The sequence below is a fragment of the Perca flavescens genome, chromosome 7 (genome assembly GCF_004354835.1).
Source record: "Perca flavescens isolate YP-PL-M2 chromosome 7, PFLA_1.0, whole genome shotgun sequence".
Classification (NCBI taxonomy): Eukaryota; Metazoa; Chordata; class Actinopteri; order Perciformes; family Percidae; genus Perca; species Perca flavescens.
This window is the reverse complement of record NC_041337.1, coordinates 10,475,218-10,496,544: the sequence shown is the minus strand read 5'-3', so window position 1 is coordinate 10,496,544 and position 21,327 is coordinate 10,475,218. Positions and strand designations below refer to the sequence as shown.

Here is a 21,327-nt window from a genome sequence, read left to right as displayed (position 1 = left end):
GGAAACATTCTTTGGGGATGCTTTTCTGCAAAGGGGACAGGACGACTGCACCGTATTGAGGGGAGGATGGATGGGACCATATATCGTGAGATCTTGTCCAACAACCTCATTCCCTCAGTAAGAGCATTGAAGATGGGTCGTGGCTGGGTCTTCGAGCATGACAACGACCCGAAACACACAGCCAGGGCAACTAAAGGAGTGGCTCCGTAAGAAGCATCTCAAGGTCCTGGAGTGGCCTAGCCAGTCTCTAGACCTGAACCCAATAGAAAATCTTTGGAGGGAGCTGAAAGTCCGTATCGCCCAGCGACAGCTCCGAAACCTGAAGGATCTGGAGAAGGTCTGTATGGAGGAGTGGGCCAAAATCCCTGCTGCAGTGTGTGTGCAAACCTGGTCAAGAACTACAGGAAACGTATGATCTCTGTAATTGCAAACAAAGGTTTCTGTACCAAATATTAAGTTCTGCTTTTCTGATGCATCAAATACTTATGTCATGCAATACAATGCAAATTAATTACTTAAAAATCATACAATGTGATTTATTTTTTTTCTGGAATTTTGTTTTAGATTCCGTCACTTACAGTAGGGAGTACCTATGATTACGTGTGTGTGTTACAAATTAATATGTAATGGTGTTGGAGCACAGTACACACACACTAATAAAGGCAAACTGTTTGAAGCATATTTTATTTTCCAAGAAGAGAGGAAATACCCAGGGTATTTGGCAATATTCTGTTTCTTGTGAAATTTAAGTACAGTTAATCGACATTTCATTGCTTTTGCATGTACGGTACAAGCTGATGGGAGGTCTAGTTCCACATGGAGAAGGATAAGTGACATCAAGCAATTTAGAACGTGAAGGAAATGTAGTTGCACTGGAACCAAAGTCTAACAAATTTAAAATAGTGAGAAGTTCAAACAATATGGCCTGCTCCAACCATAGATACATTATAGTTTTTTATTTTCCATTGAAGTTTGAATTTGACAGCTATAAACAACCAGCAAAACCTTATTTGAAAGTTCCCTGAAAGCTAAAACAAACTTTTTTTTTTTTTTTTTTTTTTTGCATAAAAAGGCTGAAATCGGTAACCTGTATACTTTACATCATAGTTTACAATCGAGCCATTTCTGTCGAAACACAAAAGTCAACTTGTTAGGTGAGTATTCACAACTATGATACATACACTACATTATTATAAACTGCAATACAGTGATGTGAAAACAACCTACACTGACATAAAGTGTCTTTACTTGCAGCTGCACAAAGATAATTTTAAATTAGAAAATGTATCAAAAAACAGTTATTTCTTCATGAAGTCAGTAAACAAAACCGCTCATCCGCGTCCTTCATTCAGCTGTGGATCACAATCCACAGTATGCTCTTATCTCCTATAAGCTTTATAGAATTATGTAACTGTAGATACACAACCAGATGAGGCATTTCAGGACTGGAGCAGTGGAAGTCAGGTGCATATGAATGCCCTGCTTACACACCCGCCTCTTGGCTTTATTTTTGATTTTCTTTATTTTCAGGTTCATTGATAAATAACAGATTTTAGCAAGCAAAAAAATAATGTTGAGGGTAAATGTCCCGACAGGAAGAAAAAGAGTCTGCACAGTTTTAAACTCCCACGTTTTGTTTATTGGCAAAAATATCAATAACCTGTCTGTTCTGCACCTGAGAACTAGATTTAGTGCACATGCTTTTCAAAAGGTAAAAGTCCCAACAGCTTTCAACCACAGACAATATTTTCATGTGTGTAAAAAACTTTGCTGCCTACACTCACTGTGCTCTTTAATCTATGAACTACTTCAGAACAAGTCAGACGTACTGACTGTAATTTATTTTTCTGATTTTTGCGGAACATTTTCATTTCATATTTCATTAATGTGACTCTCCCTTTCCCTTTTAACCATTTTTTTTTTTTAAAATGTGACGATAAAAATAGAGTAACATTCAACTTGAGACAATTCTCTTTTGCTTCTTTTCATAACATTTAGTGAATATCTTTGCCCAGAGGATATCATCTAAATCCTGGTAGGGGATTTTAATTCAAGCAAGAGAACCCAACCAAACTGTGGGTTACATGCAAATTCCAATAAAGAGACAACCACTTAATCTGCAGGCAGTAGCAGTAAGTGTATTTGAGTAATGAAATAATGGACAACTAATCCTTTGTTTTCTAAGGCAAGGCATGACCACAAAATCACAAGGGCATTATGTAAAACCTAGAAATCTTATAAGAGGAGATATCCAACACACGGCATAGCCAAACTGTAATAAAGTCAGCATTGCTGTGGCTGTGCCTGCAGAGGTTGGGAGTTGTAATCTTAATGTCAGAGAGAGCAAGAAAGTCTTAGATCGGCGTTGTTCCATTCATGCTGATAGGCCTGCGTCCTCTGCCTGCACCCCGGCGGCGAAGTGAGTGAAGGGCCACAGCACAGCAACCTCTCAGCAGGGAGCCAATATGATACACCGGCATGACTTCCCGTGGCCCCCCTCGACACAGCCACGCCATGGTTGGCACCACTGGCATTGCCAACGCCAACAGATCTACGAGGAAGTACCGGCTCCAGTGGCAGAGCTGAGGGGAATACCCATCTTCATTGGTACCTTCGGTTTCATCCTCGTGGTCCTCTTCTATCTCCACTACTACAGCGTCCTGCCTCTCTGGGAGTGGAGCTATAGGGTGGGGTTGGCAGCTGTGGGGCTCTCCTGGCATCTTTGTTACCTCCTCTGGTCTGTCGGGTGGTAGTGTCTCTACGCCGTAGCAATGCTCAGGAGGGAACACAGCAGGTAAAGACGATGGGAAGCGATGGGGTTCTGAAGGGGTGATGTCTGCTGTGGCTAAAGAAATGATACTCAGCTCTTGGACACCGCTTTCCTCACACAGCCAGGTCATGGTCGGGCTGCAGGCCTGGGAGCGCACCTCCGGCTTCTTCTCCGCTGCAGGAGAAGGAGTAGGGATGGGCTTGGTAGCAGGGAGAGTTGCAGCTGCAGCTGTTACTGGGGCCTCCTCCTGAGGTAAATGCAGGAACAAGTGATGGTGGGGGGGGTAGTCGTGGCCACTGCACTTGCAGCTGCTACTGAGACTGTGGCAGGAGTGTGAGATCGGCAACACCGCTCCCCCACTGCACAGCCTTTCGTAGGTGGAAGAGCGCGGCACAGTTGGGGGGCCTCGGATGCGGGTTTGTGGGGGCAGCTGCTCTGACAGGAGGGCCGCCTCCAGGAGCAGGTGGGTTTGTCCCGCCGGGCGAGACTCTCTGCTTGACTCGGGAGCGATCGAGCTGCGCTCCAAATGCAGAGCCTCGCTGCTCAGGCGGGTGTGGGTGGTGCTGCTGCGACTCAAAGTGCTGGCTGGGGAACAGCCACAGGAGCGAGACCTCCCCCCTGGCCGAGCTCCCTGCAACCCTGAGAATGGCTTGTGCGTGTCATGGGGGTCTTGTTCGCGGACACTCAGGTTGGACCTCACCGTCTCAACCACCTCCTGAAGGTGCTGGATCTCCTTGCGAGCCTCTTTCAGGGCTAACTGGGCCTCCACACGGTGACATTCCTCCTCTATCCAGTCTTCCTGCATCCTGTACAGTTGGCTCCTCAACTCATCTATTTCACAGTCTCTGATAAAGGGAAAAAAAAAAAAAAAAGATAAGTGAATAGCAGAGTTTTTGTCTTTTACAGAAAAGAACAGCTGAACAGCACCCCTTTAAAGATAACGAAGGAGAAAAAGAACCCACCTGTGTTGTAGTCTTTCCACATTGTCCCTCAGTCTGGCTCGCAGATGTCGTATACACACCTCCTTCTGCTGCAGAGGGGTAAGGTACTGCTCCGGGGTCGGGGGCCTGATCCCATGGTTGTCACTGCATGCTGTGTGCTTTGCCTGACGCCTGAATCAACACGCGTATGGAAAGGTATTTTAAAGTTCTTGTGTAAAATCAAACTGCTGTTGGACATGGCCCTGGAGACATATTAACATATTTAGGAGTAATATCTTAACCTGGGTGTACTAGGATGCGTCCGGGCTGTGGGGCTGCCCTCCGCTGCCCTAACCCGACCGGGATAGGTGTGGATACTGGATGTATCACTGTGGGAACATCGCACGCTGCCGCCGCCGCCAGTGCCCACTGAACGCCTTGAAGGTATAGAGATAACATTAAACTTATTTACAATACAGTGAGAAGTCCCAAAATCCAAAAAATGTCCGATCTTTTGGCATCATTCTGAAACCACAGGTGTGTGAGAAGGACGTAACGGTACCTGCGCTGACCTGAGGAGGGCTTTCGACTCGGAGTGAGAGACATTGATGTGCAAGGGACCTCCGATCTTTCCACAGCTGTCTCTAGATAGGGACGCTAGGAGCCCTCACAGCTGCAGCGTAAGAGCCGTTACAAAATCACATTAGAGGTAAATCAGCTAATAATAATAATCTAAATCATAAAACAAACTAAACTGAAGGAAAATGTATCCCAAAAACGTTTTTTTCCTTCAACTTGTGGGATACTGCGTGTGGCCATTATGTGCTTCTTTACTGGAAGTCAGTGACAATAGTCTAACCCCAACCCTACTTAAAAAAAATAGTCTTAGGCCAGCAGCAGCAGCAGCAGAAGAAAATAAAGCCTTCTTTCTGAGCGGACACAAAGAAGACACAGTGAGTTCCCAGTCAGTGCAGCTGCCTCTCTCTGAGCTGTGTCCTCCCTGTCTGCAGAGCCGCAGATAAACATGATAAACCTTCACATGAACTGCTGTCAAATGGCATCAGAGAAAATCTGACAATTCGTGGCTGGTAGTCAAAATGTTGAGTGTGGCCATTTCCTGCCAAATGTTTTGTTAATAGGACAGGGGGTGTACGCATATAGGATTTAGACCTGTTTTGTTCTAGATCCCATAACTCTAGAAGTCTCAGAAATAGAAAAAGAAATATTAGCAGTGTTGTAGCAAGGATATTAGCAATACTGAGGTCATGAGTTCAAGCCCCCCATGTTTAATTATTAGACTTTCATATTTAATTGATTCTGTTAATTGTTCAATTACTGTATATTGTAATTTATTTTCCCCAACATGAAGGACTAAATGCTGTTTCAACCAGCAATAAAATGGTGGAAAATTACTGTCTTTTTGAAGCAGAAGAAGAAGAAAAACTTTAATTGATCCTGCAAGGGGGAAATTACATTTACAGGTGGGTATCTAAAACTGGGTACAGACCGAAAAGAGCCAAGTAGTGAAAGTTGGTCATATCTGGTCACATTTTTAGGCTTATTTACTCTTTTTTTATCAGATATTTCAGTATTCCAAATGGAGTATCTATTTAATTTAAGTAATGCTTTGTTTTCAATAAACTCCACTGCATTGTGTAGTTTGATATCTATTTTTAAATTGATATCCTATAGGCACCAATATCGATAGCCAACCCTAACTCTTTAGTCCTTATTTGTTTATATTTAGTTGTCATGGAACCTATTTGAGTCTAAATATTGAAATTAGCCTTTAAAATATCCACCATGTGTACGTTTTTAATTGTAGAATGTAAACTAGATTATTAAAAACCCTCAAACATTCACAGAATAATGACATGACCTCAGTGACCTCAATGGTAGAAAAATGTTTTTCTCTCATTATCAGGTAGTTCTGTCACCACTCCAGTTATGGAAAAGCTCACTTCTATTTTAAAGCAAAACTATAAAAAAAGGGGGGGGACAAAATGTTCTCATCTTTCTTAAAAAGTCCCTGTCCTAATGCAGCTCTATAGCAAACCTGCTGAAATATACCTGCTGTTGGTAGGCTACATCTTTGTAGTGGCAGCAGACACAACAGACTTATAATCTACTAATAATGAAGTCTACGCGAAACGGACGCATATTAATGTTTGTCCTATATGTAAATTCTAGGACAACGAAACAGGAAATCTCACCTCCCTCTCTTCTGTCTGCGCAACAGGTGGCAACGACGTTATTGGTGAGAAATACGCAATCATCTTACGTAAGTGTGAGTATGAGTGTTTACTGTGGAGGCGAGCATCATACAGTAGGTGTATGAAACTGTACTTAAAGCCGCATTTAGACGTGAAGAGGAGATAGTCGGTTGATGATGCCATCATGTTTCAGGACACATCCTAAAGTGCGGAGATGTGTCATTGAATATGCTACTCAGTATGGTATTAAATCGCAAGTTTTTTTTCTAATGTTGCCTTTTTTAAGCAGTGTTTGATAAGCAGGCAGGCCAGATGTGATGATTTTTTTTAAAAAGCCCCCCTCCCCCCAAAAAAAGTGTCATCATTGGTTTGCGTAACCAGCTGACTAAAGAGAAATCCCTAAACAGGACATCTAACACTCCAGCAGTTTCTTTCCATAAAAGAAAACGCAGCTGCAGATAAAACCAGCTGACTAACCGTCCCAGCTGTGTCCTAAAACGGTTAGCCGACTGAACAGGATACAACTCGGAATCTCAAAACAAAAGCCGGTGGAAGCTGCACACACTCCAAACACCGACACAGCTTATTTTAACAGGGATATATCAAACACTACCATTTCGGCAGGTGGAAGTTGCGCATCGTAGAAAACCCTCGGTTCCCGCCAGACTTGATGGTCGATGAACAGTCCCTGGTGGCAACAGGAAGAAAAGATGCTGCTGATGAGAGTCCATCGTGCAGCCATGGAGCCCGGAGATGAAATGAGGCAACTGCGTCTGCTGCATCGGTGCTTCTTAAAGTGACAGTAGGGTCGGCGATAATAATGCTTGATTTGGCAGGACTCCGCTGCACATTAGTGACTGCTGACCGCTGGGATAATATTGCCTGACAGAGGAGGCGTAGTTTAGGAAGCACATTCATTTGGACCACTGACGGGAGGGCAGGGTGATAAGTATCCAGCTGGACTGGTACACCGTGTACAACACCTCAAATGATGGATGAATGTGGCAGAGGAGCATCCACTGACTAATGCAAGCCACAGAGAGCAAAGTTCGTTCCTTTCAAATAGAAATAGGCTACATTAACACCAGATCCATTTATGCATTTATTTTAATACAATCCACAATGACGAAGATGAGAACTCATTAACATATAAGTAACTACCAATTTCAAAAACTGTGGTTTAAACTGTAAATTCAAGACATTTTATATAATGAACTCCCAAGAACGAGTGGGAAGTCCAGTTTTGTAAAGCCATTCTTATGTCTAAGTATATAGTCTCTATTAAGGGCCATCTCCTACTACTATGTGTGCTAAAAGAAAATTATTTTGCTGCCCCCAAATGTGTGATGTCAGGCCTGCAATGAGCAGAAAATAAAATGGATGACATACAAACTCTGAGAAGTTGTAGGCTGAAAAATATAAACTTAATTTGCGTCTATTAATACTGTATCATTTAACATCAGTCACCCCATTTGTTGCTAAGGGTACAGCTCAGTGCTGTACAGAAGTAAGTACTCAGTTTTATATTGAATATATTTTGACCGTGAGAATAAAAGAATTGAATATATAAATTGAATTTCATATCCCAAACTTTAGTAACATCAAATTCAAATTTGTTAATGCTATACAAATGTATCCAAATCTAGAAAACATTTATATGTGCAGTGAAACAGGAAACAATGTTAGATATAAATAATACCTGTACTTTAGAGCAATACGTTTTTGCAACATTTGCTTATAATGAAATGTCCATTTTGCACGACAACGGTTCAAGTGACACCTGGTGCATAGCAGGTCTTACATACATACTTAAAAACCCTTGGTTATAATAAATAGAAGAGGAACTGGTTTAAATCACTAACTGAACATGCCGGAAATTTCAGTCCTAAAAGATCCCAACAATAACTGTAATGCCATATGTTACTGACCACTAAAAAATAAATACTCAATTATTTAAAATATTTTAGTATGTCAGATACTGTATGATGCCGCAGGCCTAATAAAAACAGTCTGGCAAAGAGTCTTAGAGAAGTTGAGTGATTCATTGATACTTTCCCAATTTCTTACTAAAGAAAAGTGCAGAGAACAAACAAAATATTTACAAGTCTTAAGACACACACGTATACTAATGTGTGTGTGACACACACAGTATAATATAAAGTTAGATCTTTCAAGCTGTTTTTACCATTCCGCACAGAAACCTATTTGAGTAAATTAAATTTTACCCTGGGAACCTGACATAGCAACGCAAACATGTGACACTTGTGCATGAGGCAGATCGAGTAGAACCAGAACTGCATCTCTGTTTTTTAAAGAAACTGTTTTCTGTTTTACTAATTGTAGAACTTAGGTCCAGGAGTAAGAAGGATGTCCTCATAGGGTGCTCTCTGGCTCAGATGAAGGGCTTCTTGTTTTTTCAGGACCAGAAGACAGAAGAAAGTGGTTGCAGCCTGCAAGCGAGTGCTTCCTTCACAGAGTGCCTCCAGGCTAAACGTGGTAACACTGTTGCTCTGGCTCTGCCGGGGACACAGACACAGACAGACAGACAGACAGACAGACAGACAGACAGACAGACAGACAGACACACAGAATTTAATTTCCCAACATCATCCCTAATCCGCCCCAGCCTTCTCACCTTTAAATCCCTGCCCACTGTGACAATAGATTTGTATCTGCCATAGAGCAGGGAGACTGCCTAACATTGAAACAACAGCCCTGTGTCATCAACATACAGGCTTTACACATATAGAAAATGTAAGATGCAGTAGTTGGTTTAGCTGTCATTCTAGTAACTGAACATTTATTTTTAGGTCCTTACTTTTAGTGTGTTCAGAAGCTTCTGTGTACGCCTGCTGATCCTCCTCTCCTCAAAGTCCTGGCTGTTGAGCATAGACTGCAGATTAGAAAAGGACCATATTTCAGTCAGGGATGCCAGGAACATCTCCAAAGCAGCATGGGAAATTAACACACACCATCTGGCAAACGCTAATAGATTTGTAGTTTGTTTACAGTACCAGCCATTTTTTTTTCCAGATAACAATCCATTATTAGTTCACTTTCAATGATAAAGCCAGTGAAATCTGGAGGCCGACAGAGTCTAATTCCCTGCCCTGTTTCTATTTGTAACTGTGTGTGTTCCAAGGTTATTATGGTTTTGCATTTTTCATTAGTTTTTGTTTTTATTTCGTTTTGACTTTTTGTTTTCAAATTCAGTTTAGTTTTAATTAGTTTTTAAAGCGGGTTTGCTAGTTTAGTTTTAATTTTTTGAAAATGCATAGTTTTAGTTTAGTTTCAGTCTCTTTGTGTAATATGAGTTATTTGTCAGGGGCAAGATTCAAAAAGGTCAGAAAAAGTATTGTGTAATAATAACAACAAAAACATCATACCATTTTAGAAATATGTAGGCAATTCACAATGTATTCAACAATAACACCCGTAAGTTACATAAAATGTAGCCTACATTTGATTAGCACAAATATGTAAACAGCCTACACAAGATGCCGCAGTAAGTGCAAAATGTGTAAGTGACGTGTGCCAGGAAAAAACCTAAATAGCCAACAGACTAAAGAAGACATACAGTACATGATGTTTTGTTGTTACAGGTGTTTTGAACTTTTGTTTGAGTAAAGTGGTGAACTTTTTGAAGTCAATCGAGTCACACAGTTGTTTAGACATCCCATTATCAATACACATATTAACCCACGCTTCCTCCTCGCTTTTAGTGTTCCTGCGTATTTGCTAACCTGTAGTGTTCTCTGTCCTGCGGTTGTCTCAGTCACGCTGCCTGGCCCTGTAGCCATACATCCACACCCTGTACCGGGGTTAGCTTCTGTTTCAGGGAAAGGGGGCTTTGCGTTCTCCTTTACCTTGTCAAGGTAAGCTAGGTTAGCCTCCTTGTGTGCGCTTCTAAAATGTACTTTCAAATTTGTGGGATTTTTCCCTTCAATAAATTGTCCACATGTGGACATGATGCCAGGCGAGGAGCACGGACTATGTTGTGTTCAATTTGACATGGAATGTCGGAGTTTCTGGGTTCCCAGTCAGAAACTATATATGTCTACGGCATAGACTGTATAAAACAGGTCTATGGTCGGAAACGTCAACTCTGAAAGATAAAACGTTATTTGCTCTATGAAAGACATTGACGAAAACTAAGGAGATTTACTTGATAATTTTATTTTAGTTAGTTTTGCAAGCAGACATTACAGTTTTAGTTAGTTATCGTTTTTTTTTGTAATGCCTCGTTTTTATTTTTATTTCAGTTAATGACTGTTTTTTCCCACCTAGTTTTCGTTATTTCGTTCGTTTTCGTTAACGATTATAACCTTGGTGTGTTCACAGGCACCTGAGTGTGGAGGGAAGTTGACTGAGTCTCCTGCTGTATGCAAGACGGATGGACAAACATGGAGTCTTCTGATGGAAGTTCTGGATGAGTGAACTCCGACTCGTTTTCATCCTGACAGACACACAAGATTAAAAGGTGAAAGAGTATCATAAATGAGAATTAAATCCTTCTCATCACACGGCATGCTAATGCTTACTTGTGCCAGCTCGGAGTAATTCCCACGTTGATTGTCATTTATGTGATATGGGTCTGTCAGCTCAGTGTTGTGGGTTCTTTCTGGATCTATTGATGAATCTACGATACTGAGGTTGTCTGTGGTGAGGGCGCTTATGTCCCTCTGAACTATACAACACATAAAGCAGATTACATATAACTATAGCATGACAGGAGATGCAGAACAGAGAACACAAAATTCATGTTTTTTTATTTGTCATTTGATCATACACCAAACAGTCCAGGCACATAGGAATTCTTGTGCAGGCTCTTTAAGTCAAGTAAAAAGAGTTAAGGGCAATGAAAAGCACACTGACTAAAATAGAAAAAGGTAATACAAGATAAATAAATTAAAATAAGACCAAAAAAAAATGTAAATACTGTACAAAAGAGTGCACAAAATATAATAAATTATCAATAATGTACAGGGTTTCCCATAGAAAATGTGTTAGTTAAAGTGATGGTTCGGAGTCCTTTGCACCATGACCTCGAGCCAAACACCCTCCCAGAAGCTTTTTTCAGCTGGGTCTAGCATTGGGAGAGTTAGCGTAGCAGCGTTAGCTGATAACGCTACGCTAACTCTCCCAATGCTAGACCCAGCTGAAAAAAGCTTCTTGGGGGGTGTTTGGCTCGAGGTCATGGTGCAAAGGACCCTAGGGTGAAATTACTCCGAACCATCACTTTAAGGTGGTAGGGTGGGGTTTGATTTAAAGTGAATCTGTCCTCGGTGGTACCGACGTGCCAATAGTTAAGGCGGCAGGCGTGCGTTGCTTATGCGGCCGCCTAAACTGCAAAGTGCTGCGGGAAACCCTGGAGGATACAACTATGGGTGATATTGCATTTCTTTCACCAGCAATACATTAGTACAGAGCCCCAAGGACACGAGCAAAAAAAAAATATCTAAAGTTTAGTTTTATGTGGTCACACTTTCATGAAAGTTTTGTGTGAGCACGGTTCTCATGGGCTTTATAAGTCCTAACTTGAAAAAGCTTAACCTGGTTTAAACAACGATAAGTGATCACCAAATTTCAGTGGTTATGAGGAGCAATATGAGAGAGAAATTTGGTGATCATTGATCGTTGTTCAGGTACATTAAACCACGTTAAGCTTTTTCACGTTAAACATTTTAGATTGTCCCTGTTGAACTCAGAGTTCTTTAGAGTTTGCTAAAGGGCCTAATTATATTTGGCACTTAGACTCTTATGACAAATTGAAGCCTTTTGGCATCTATATAAACTCATCTTTAGCCACCATCCTTTCTAACCGGAGTTCTTTGCTGCAGTGCTGCTGACAGTGGCACTGGCACTGTTCATAACAGCGCAAAATGTGTTTCAAAGCGGCGCGCATGAAAACAAATCTAAAGTTTAGTTCCATGTGCACATGTGAAACTTTCATGTGCGCACATGAAAAGGTTTTGCGTGCGCACATAAAAGCTTTGTGTGAGCACAAGAAACTAAACTTTAGATTTTTTTTGCTCATGTCCCCTTAGTGGCTCAGTACATTATAGATAGTGAGATTATCGATTATAGAAATTATAGTTCTGTCACTGCTTGTAGAAGTTCCTACCTTCTTGTCCATCCTGGCGCATCATCTCAGCGTCCTCACACACACCATAATACTTCCCCTGGAAAATACTCTTGGCAAAGAGCTGCAAGGGCAAAATAAGGTTTAATTGTAACAGCAGTAATTTCAATTGAATGTTTCACTATTGACAGATTGTTTTTAAGATGAAAGACAAACATTACAGTGATTTGTCATTATTTTACCTCCTTTATCTGTGGAGTTGCTACAGTGGTACATGGCTGTGCAAAGAGTTTGTCTGCACTTCCGCTCTCCTTCCACTGCATGAGCTGCAGGGTTGGTGGGGCCATGTCCAATGGGGCAACCAGATCTGAATAGTCAGAAAGCTGCTCTCTGATGAAGTCATTGGTTAGCTCTTTAGACTGGTCCACAACCAACCTGCGTTTCCTCTTTCCCCTCTTTTTCTCTGAATTTGCTGAAAGGAAACCGTAGAAAGTCATTAAGAATAGTTGTTTTGTTACATCAAGAGCCTCGTTGTGTGGCACGGAATGGACACCAGGTCAACGGTTTTAAGAGTTTGGTTAGGCTTTCAGGGGGAGGGATGCCAGCAATAAATGCTTTGCATAATACAGTAGATTTGTGGAAGGATGAGTTGAAGGAACACAGTTTGAGAGTTGTTTGGTTGTGCCTACGAGTGATGGTCACAGGTTCAAGGGCAAAGGCCTCCTCCTCATTGGCGAGCAGGGTGGTCTCACTCTGTGTAGGGGTCACCATCATCTTTTTGTCAGCATCTGGAAAACATATTGGAGTCTACTTTGAGTTTGAAAATAAGTCTAAATGCACATGTACTCTGTCTTTATGAACAAAACTATCCACTGGTGCGGCTGTACCATCAAACAAAATCATCATCTACACCATCCCAGTTAAATATAAAATACAGGCAGAGCACTAATAATTATTGAACTACTATTAGGCAGCAGTTCAAATGGATATGCTTTTCGTTAATGTTAATAGACATTAAAAACAGTATGTAAATAACGTCTGTACTATATAATATTTATCATGATAAATTATCACCTTGTTGATGATTGAGTGCAGAGATCTCTGGATTTTCATGTTGAGGCTCTTCAGGGATGAAGTCGGTGGACTCAACATTATCAGTGGGGTTTGTCAGAAAGTCTACAGGGTTAGTAAAAATGAAAAGAATCGATCATTCTTATTTTATTTATTTTTTTGAAGCTGCAAAAGAATCAGCATTGACATAACAAGGGAAAAGATTTACAGTAGATCATTTTAGTAATTGAATGTAATCTGTAATAAAAGTGTGATTTTCTTGCTACAAAGCGACACCTTTTTCTAATTTGGTTATCATGATTTAATGAGCAGTCAGGCCATACAGTTTCTCAGATGCTATTTTTTCTTTGTGTCCCAATTCAGAGGCTGGACCCTTCAAAGACACAGCCCATTAACACTAGTTCTTCAGAGGACATAAAGGCCAGGTAGAATGTCTGCTTCTGGCCTCTTTGGTGTCAAAATGATATTTTCATAACACGGTTTACTGTTGTTATATGCATTATAGTCTGACATAGTACTTGTCTAGTTTGGCGAAAGGTTAAAGCCCACTATTAACAACAGTAAAAAACAGTGAAAAACTGTATTGTTGTTTTTTCAGTACATTATGTTCGACAAAAATATGGCAAAACTTATCCTGATCAATTCACAATCCCTACCAAGTAGGTCGAATCCTCTATCCTCATCCCCAAAAGCATCTCCATGTTGAGTCAGGCTCTGGAATGTCATATCCATTAGCCCACCATGGTGGCTCTGGGACTCATCTGCTACCCATCAAAGCACACAAAAGGGAGGGGGGGGGGGTTCAGTCAGTATGAGATGTCTGCTCTGCACAGAAAACCATGCTTTAAAAAGGAGAAGGTTGATGTCATATATTTTAGTTATTGTCAACTAATCTCATGAAAAGATCAAAACCAACAATGCATTAGTCTGTCTCTCAATCTATTTCTAACTTTCCTATCACGTCTGTGGAAATCAGCCTCAAGCACATTCATTGCTGCATATGTAAATCTTTAAAAGAAGGTCACACATATATCATTTCATTTCTAAACTGTTTTCTAAAAAAGCTGGGGACTGTAGTTCTTGGTAAATGTTACTCAATCAGGGGTAAATAACTTATTCATTGGGGACTATTTTCAGCTGTGGATGTGCTAGTTGAGTATTGCAGAAGTACCTAAATTCATCATCACGAAGAAACATATATAGTTTTTGGACCACAATGGAGCTCTATGGCACAGAGAAATGGGATATATTAGGCTTTGGCTACATAGCAAATACTTAAGTACGCTGAATATACCAAAATGCTCTATACTACCAAGGCAAATGGCATTAGCTCACATCAAATCAGAAAGTACCATAATATGGGAACAAACTGGTTCTTACCAAAATCTACCATGTTCAGAAAGCCATTTCCATAATCCTCCTTCAGAGTGATTTCCTCTGATCGACACTGGTTCAGTGAAAAGTGGTCCACGACATCTGTGTTACTGGTGTCCCAGTATGAAGAGAACAGTGTAAACAATTATGGTCATTTAAGAAGAACAAAAAGTTTCTGTGAATGAATCTGTGCTTTTTAAAGTGCCAAGTCTAGGCCTGTCACGATAACAAATTTTGCTGGACAATAAATTGTCTCAGAAATCATTGCGATAAACGATAATATTGTCATCGAGAGACCATTTGCATCTAATATAATGATAATGGCATAATAATGCAGGTACACCTTTTCAAAGATCAATATACTTTTATTTCTAAAGAATATTTAACACTGGAACTGGAAGACATTTTAAATATCCACAATATGTCTTTGATCTCCTTTAGTATGTCGTCTTTCACGCTGATGTACAGTTGTGGGATTGCCGTTTGTGACACGTAAGTTCTCAGACTACAGACTCTGTACTACATTTTACAATTATTTAACACTAAATATTAAATTTAAATAATATATAATTAATAAATTAAATCTATCTGTATGGCTATATGCCACATGGCCAGTAAATGTACCAAAATAGTTCTGTTTTTCAGTCTTCATTTTGGCGAAGGTGCGGCTTCTGCTCCTCTTCAGGTCGGAGCTTCGTGGGGGCGGGCCGAGACACACACACACACACACACACACACACACACACACACACACACACACACACACACACACACACACACACACACACACACACACACACACACACACACACACACACACACAGTCCGTGGACAGCTGTAGGCTTGTACCGTTAATCTTCTGTGCATTGTCGGACACAGGCAGCCACTTTCCTGAAACCGCTTGCGAGACTGACGAGTCCAGCGGCGTGTATGTCCGAGCCTGTCTCCACCCCCTCCACCTGCAGGTTGTCAGTTGCGTGGTTTGGAATGAAAGGAAGAAAACGGGACGCCGAGTAACACGGTGGATATCGCTCATATACTTTTTTTTTTGACGGCGCCTTAACTGCAAAGTGCTGCGGGAAACCCTGCTCCAACTCTCAACTAGCGTTTTTCTGTCTCTCTCTCTCGGCCTGGAGTCCCGCCCACACAAAGACTGACAAGAGGGTTCACTCCTCGTTACGCTCAGGAACCGAGAGTTTTCCTCCAGTCTCTCTGGTAGAGAGAGACACGAGGAAAACAAACAAACAAACATGCAAATGGAAATTATCGCGGCCGGAAAAATTATCAAGCTCATTTTTTTTTATCGTGCGATAACTCGATTTATTGACTATCGCGACAGGCCTAGCCAAGTCTTGGGTGACATGTCTCAAAGAAACCTACATTATATCAATGTAAAGTTAGGATTTCTTGAAGAATAGGAGAAAATGGTACCTTAGTTTTGGTAGCTGGGCATCAAAGGCAGTGAAATCTTCGATCAAGGTAATTGCTTTTAGTGTTGCCTCAAGCCCCTCTACGGGCAAATCTGTCTGACCTAGTGGGTTGAGAGAAAAACAGGGAAAATTATACAAATATGTACTGCATTTAGAACTAAATTAGTTAAGAACATCAACCAATAATAATAAATAATTTAACCGAAGAGGTATTTATTTGGAGCTTTTACAGGTACTAAAATGTCATGTCGAGTTGACATCTGAATTTGTAGTCTTAACGATTTTACACACAGGTACTTGTCAGCTGAACTAATGAAATTAGAGATGCTTCTTAACCTACTTGTTGGGTATGTATAAAAATATGTTTTAGCTGCAGTTTAGCCTGTGTGATATTGTACATAAGAAAAAAACATACACACAACATTCTTGCACTGAACTCCTTTCCTTCCAAAATAAGTTAGTTAAGTAATTATGTCACCCTCTGGTGGTTGTTTTCATTAGGGAAAGTATTTACCAGTCTTTACAATCAGTTGCCAGGTGATTAGATACTAGACATGGGCCGGTTACCGGTTTCCAAGGTATACAGAGGTTTGAAAAAGTCATGGTTTCATAACCACTAAAATGTTCTGTCATACTGTTCCTAAGGTATGAGCTGTTTTTTATGAGTCTTCAAGGACAGAAAGTGCAGTTTAGAAATCCCTCTCCCTGCTAGTGTGCAGTGGTTCATAATAAAATACATTCATTGTTCATTGGGGAAAAAAAGTTTTTTACCCAGACATTTAAAAAATAATACATTTATAGCGGTCACTGCAATACCGTAATACTGTGAAACCATGATATTTTTGCTGAAGGTTATCATACCGTCAGAATCTCATACCGACCCATGCCTATTAGATACATGTAGCTAAAACTAATGCAGTATAATACAACAGCCCTGCCATCATAAAAGGGTTATGAATGATGTTCAATTTTGTTTAAACTGTTTTAGAGGTGTTGATTCAACTGTATGATCATTTTAGATGATGTTGTCTTTTTCCTTTTAATGAATGCATCCAGGTGGCCATAGTTGTCACTTCCCTACCTTTGCACAGTCATAATTAACATTTCAGCCAGCCCAGTGTAACCACAACCCGGTGTTGCCTTTATTTGTCGCTACAATTTAAAGAATTTACACTAACAAAACAAACAGGATGTTACCTGGCCTGAATGCCATTTTAATTTTAACCAGGGCATCATTGCAGTCTGCCAGGAGATACTTCGCTTTCTTGGAGTAGATCCTGACCACACCAATGAGCAGATGACCAGATGTCCGCAAACCAATTTTCATCTACAAGATCACACATACATCTTAGACAGCACTCATACTTTCTGTGTAAGTTATTACATTATGTGGGAGTTTCGGGGCATGCGTGTTGACATGTTTTACCTTTGGGGAAATTATGTCTTTGATTGTTGTTTCTAAATTACATTCAAATACGTGGGCCTTTGTGAGTTTCCTTTCCCAGTGCGCTGCTAGCCAGATTTTGGCCAGAGGCCCCCGCTTGGATGTGAAGAGTTGAGTGTAGAACATCATGTTGGAACACCAAAGCTAGCGGTCACCTGTCACAAACAACAATAATTAGCTAAACCTTTCCCACATGTCTGATAAATGCGGCTATATTAATTTAGCTGCCGTTACAGTGACTTAGTAGAACAGTAGTTAGCCGTTTAGTCAGTGAAGTGCTATTGCTAAATGAGCTTGAACTTCTAGGGTCAAAGTTGGCTAACGTTAGCTAGCTAGCTGCGTTTGCTAGTAACGTTAACTATCGCTAGCTGGCTAACGTTAAATAACGACTAGTTTTTTTTTAGTTTTTTTTTTAGATATAGCTAGCTAAACATATGGCTGAATATTTTAATACAGTAAATAATTTAGGTACAAAGATGAAATTGCGAATTAAATTATTAACGTATACACATTGCATCAGCCTACCTTAACTTCGAAAAGTGCCGCGTTTTGACTTCTTATATACTGTCTATGGTTGACATTTGGAGCGTGCACATCACCGCGAGGATAACCAAGCAGCGACTTCCGCCAAAAATAAAATAAAAAGGTTGGTTGACCAAACGATTTTATCTAGGCACTACTACTCACATCAGAAAGTGACGTGAGCTAATCGATATTGATGACTGTGTTTTTTTAACTTTATTGTGTCAATTCTTAGTACAACTTCGATATTCTTAATCAGGACACACGATAAATGACCTACAGTGACCTATAAAAAATAAATAAATAAAGAAATATAAACAACAGTAACGTTAGTAAAAAATAAATAAAAATAAAACTTAAAAAAAAAATAATAATTCTGTAGCATATAACTATTGATCAAAGAAATCTTAACCGGTGACGTTGCTTCCCCTCGGTTTGCTCATATTTGCTGTCACCTCTAGCCTTAGTGAGCCGTAAACTAACGTTAGCAGCTTGTGACATGATTTCCAAAACCGTGTCCAGCTTTCAGCTCTTGATGTCGAATTTACAATGTTAGCTTGCCAAAATTGGTAATTTAAAAGTTTAGTCAGTCCTGTAATGCAGTAACAAAAACAATTCAACAAGAGGCTATGTGCTCAAATTGCTTCAGAAAAACACAGAGGTCAGTGTGACTCCATTGTTTTAAGCTAACGTTAACCGGTAACCATAAAATATTTTAAAGTAATTGTCAAATTAGTGAAGTGTTTGTTAGAAGCAGCATAATTAAGGGAGTTAATTTGGTCTTCGATAAGGCTCTCGATCTTCAGCCACTTTTTACTCAAAACATTTTGACCTATCACAATAGGAAAAGCACAGGCGTAAATAATGAAATGAATAATGGCTGAATTCCATTTTAGCTGCTTTGGTCTCAGGGTCCTTGTATAGTGCATGCTGGCTCACTGTCACTTACTCTCACTGGGACACTTGAATACAACAGAGCCATCAGTGTTAGGAGTCTATAGCCCATTTTGGTGTCACTCCAAATTTGTCTACTATTCTATTATTAGAATATTATGGTATGCTAAGTCCACATTGGAGCTCCATCTTTAAAGCAGTTTTGTCTTAGGTCTCAAATCCTGAAAGCTGCTCTGTCAGAATAAATATTTGCTAAAATGATCACCATGTTGTGTGAATGCCACTAGATTTGATAATTTGTGTTTAAATTCACACATGTACAGTCAATCATACATGCATGTAAAGTGGTAAGCCAGGATATGGTTTGTAGTTCATGAAATATGTACAAATAAAATAGTTTTTCATAATTTAACATTACAAATATATTTGGCAGTGCCAAAAAATAATTTAATGCTATTTTTGGTTTTCTGACTAGTGGAGAAAGGACAGGTTTGAGGGTGCAGCAGTGACATATTTGGGCTATCACTTTAAGTCTTGCAACCTGCACAGATGTTTTCAATTATCCTGGTGTGGCGAGGAGTGGAATATTTTAAATATATAAATACTGGGAGGAGAAACTAAAGACAACTAAGGAGAGGAAACTTAGGGACCGACACCACCACCTGGGGACTTTCACCCCAAGATATGAAAACCAAATTCCAATAAGGACACAGGTTCAAAACTGATGAGGCAGAGACAGAAGGTAGGAATTTACCTGATGAAGGTCTGGGACCGAAACGTTGTATTTTTCTAAATAAATTATTGCTGGCGTAATGGTCAGTGTGCGGGATTTTCTCTCAACAATTTTTGATCTGTTACCTTTGATCATAACCTACGCACCTGCCCGACCAAAGAGGTGTGCAAAAAAAAAGTTTTCTCACGTTGCAGAGACAGTAGGTAAAACGGAACAAATGTTTTTTGTTAACAAAAATGATTTAAAAGAAGAAAACTAACAATACTAAAAAATGCAATGAAATACATATAATAAACTCCAAATAGGGGGCTGGGGCTTCAGTGGTGGCAGACTACTGGGAAGGATACCCCGTCTCCCTTACTTAGATACTTTCATGCAACGGGAGCGAGGTTCCAACACTGTGCCTAGCCGCCTAGCCGCCCACCCGAGGACAACCAGGCCACACCAAAAAAAGCAAGGGCACTCCTGAAACAAAGAATCAAAAATTAACAAAAACCAACAACCCCATTGGTAACTAAACAATCTCAGAACATATACTCAAGCAAAATAACAGAAATATATTCAAAGTAAACAAACTTAATAAATAACAGAAATATATTCAAAGTAAACAAACTTAATAAATAAACTAAAGAAAAGAAAAGGCAAACCTAACAAAAACTAAGTAAAGCGGAACAGCAACAGGTGAACCTAAAACACAAAAAGTTAGTTGGGGGGACAACTTTAAATCACCAGAAAAGACTAAAAATGGCGACCCTACTCACCATTTTCAGCAGGCAACCACCACCAGGGACCAGCAAAACGCTGAACTGAGCCAGCTGAGGGCTTTTACACTGCACCTGGGCAGAGGGAGGAGCTAAGGGCGGAGTTTTGCTGGACTACCGGAGTTGCGTACACAACACCTCACTGTGGTTCACTACACTGGCATAATTGTAGATTTCTCAAACATATTTTCAAAATCAACCTATACATAAAACATACCTAGGCGATTTAGTAGTTTCGCTGATAGTTGTTCCTAATGTTTTTTCATTTGAATGCAGTAGAGGGCGGCATTGGATACAGCAAGGCCACCTGAACACACTGACACATGCAGACCTGTAGCAACAGTAGGAAGAAACAACCTGTGCATTGCTATCACAATGAGAGTTTGAATCTAAATTTCACCTCTTATCACACTGTTATGTAATTGAAATATAGAAGAAGCAATCAAATAAAACCCAATACAAAAGGCTTGCAAAACAATTACAATGAAATAACACAGTGAAAAAGAAAATCAGAAGATCCGAAAATCCTCACAATTGAGGAGCTGAAATTAAGAAATGTTTGGCAAAAATGACTTAAACAATACGTCAGTAACTATTATGATTAGTTACTGATTTCTTTTTCCTGTTGATCAGTTGTCTAATCATTTCAGCTCTATGTTATTGGAACTCCAAAGTACATGCAGCATACTAAAAACCACTAGTATGGCTGTTTGGTAAATTAAGCCCAGATTAGTTCATTATTGGTTTGATTATTTTATTTCAGTGCACAGTCATAACCATCTACATTTTGATTAATGCAGGAGGGTGTTGATGTCAAGATGGAACCTCTCAGACGGGACTGTGGATTTCTCAGCCAAGAGGTAGGATGAAGAAGCCTAAACACTCTTTCTTTCTCTCTTTCCTTCTCTCAAACATACTTAGTACAAAAGTTGACCTCAAGTCACCAGCGAGGCAGGGGTGGCAAAAAAAGTGTATGGGATTATATTTATAATTGTGTTAACTGTGGAATGCCCATCTCTCTTAAAGGCTCACACAGAGTCTCGTTCGTGCGTGCCATATCGGTTCTTTTTTCTTTAAATTCCTTTTCCTTGTCAATATTCTATGTTGACTACA

General features: G+C 40.1%; 2 protein-coding genes across 4 annotated transcripts; both read right to left on the bottom strand.

Annotated features, from left to right (window-relative positions):
- Window positions 1-1,739: 1,739 nt before the first annotated feature.
- snpha (syntaphilin a) lies at window positions 1,740-4,296 on the bottom strand. The gene is made up of 4 exons (XM_028582084.1): window positions 4,253-4,296; window positions 4,003-4,127; window positions 3,733-3,886; window positions 1,740-3,615 (listed from the first exon to the last, which is right to left on the bottom strand). Exons 1-4 carry the CDS (start codon window positions 4,294-4,296, stop codon window positions 2,355-2,357), a joined length of 1,584 nt encoding a protein of 527 aa, XP_028437885.1. The 3' UTR covers window positions 1,740-2,354.
- Window positions 4,297-6,992: 2,696 nt separating this feature from the next.
- rad21l1 (RAD21 cohesin complex component like 1) lies at window positions 6,993-18,014 on the bottom strand. 3 transcript variants are annotated; one of them, XM_028583507.1, is made up of 14 exons: window positions 17,830-18,013; window positions 17,287-17,459; window positions 17,058-17,187; window positions 15,862-15,961; window positions 14,437-14,540; window positions 13,713-13,820; window positions 13,060-13,161; window positions 12,675-12,773; window positions 12,228-12,457; window positions 12,028-12,109; window positions 10,445-10,590; window positions 10,249-10,359; window positions 8,722-8,796; window positions 6,993-8,419 (listed from the first exon to the last, which is right to left on the bottom strand). In XM_028583507.1, exons 2-14 carry the CDS (start codon window positions 17,431-17,433, stop codon window positions 8,237-8,239), a joined length of 1,617 nt encoding a protein of 538 aa, XP_028439308.1. In that variant the 5' UTR covers window positions 17,434-17,459; window positions 17,830-18,013; the 3' UTR covers window positions 6,993-8,236. The 3 variants fall into 3 exon arrangements, with proteins under 3 accessions (XP_028439308.1, XP_028439309.1, XP_028439310.1); XM_028583508.1 differs by having other exon boundaries at window positions 13,713-13,817; window positions 17,830-18,012; XM_028583509.1 differs by having other exon boundaries at window positions 8,330-8,419; window positions 8,722-8,782; window positions 17,830-18,014.
- Between the last annotated feature and the right edge of the window lie 3,313 nt (window positions 18,015-21,327).

Bases quoted from the DNA above. Each gene is read 5' to 3' on its own strand.
- snpha (XM_028582084.1), bottom strand. From the start codon at position 4,296: ATGTCTCTCACTCCGAGTCGAAAGCCCTCCTCAGGTCAGCGCAG. The intron at 4,128-4,252 runs GTACCGTTACGT...TATACCTTCAAG, and splicing joins CCCTCCTCAGGTCAGCGCAG to GCGTTCAGTGGGCACTGGCG. The intron at 3,887-4,002 runs GTACACCCAGGT...ACGCGTGTTGAT, and splicing joins CACAGCCCGGACGCATCCTA to TCAGGCGTCAGGCAAAGCAC.
- rad21l1 (XM_028583507.1), bottom strand. From the start codon at position 17,433: ATGATGTTCTACACTCAACTCTTCACATCCAAGCGGGGGCCTCTGGCC. The intron at 12,458-12,674 runs GTAGGCACAACC...GTTTCCTTTCAG, and splicing joins TGAACCTGTGACCATCACTC to CAAATTCAGAGAAAAAGAGG. The intron at 10,360-10,444 runs GTAAGCATTAGC...TGTGTCTGTCAG, and splicing joins ATTACTCCGAGCTGGCACAA to GATGAAAACGAGTCGGAGTT.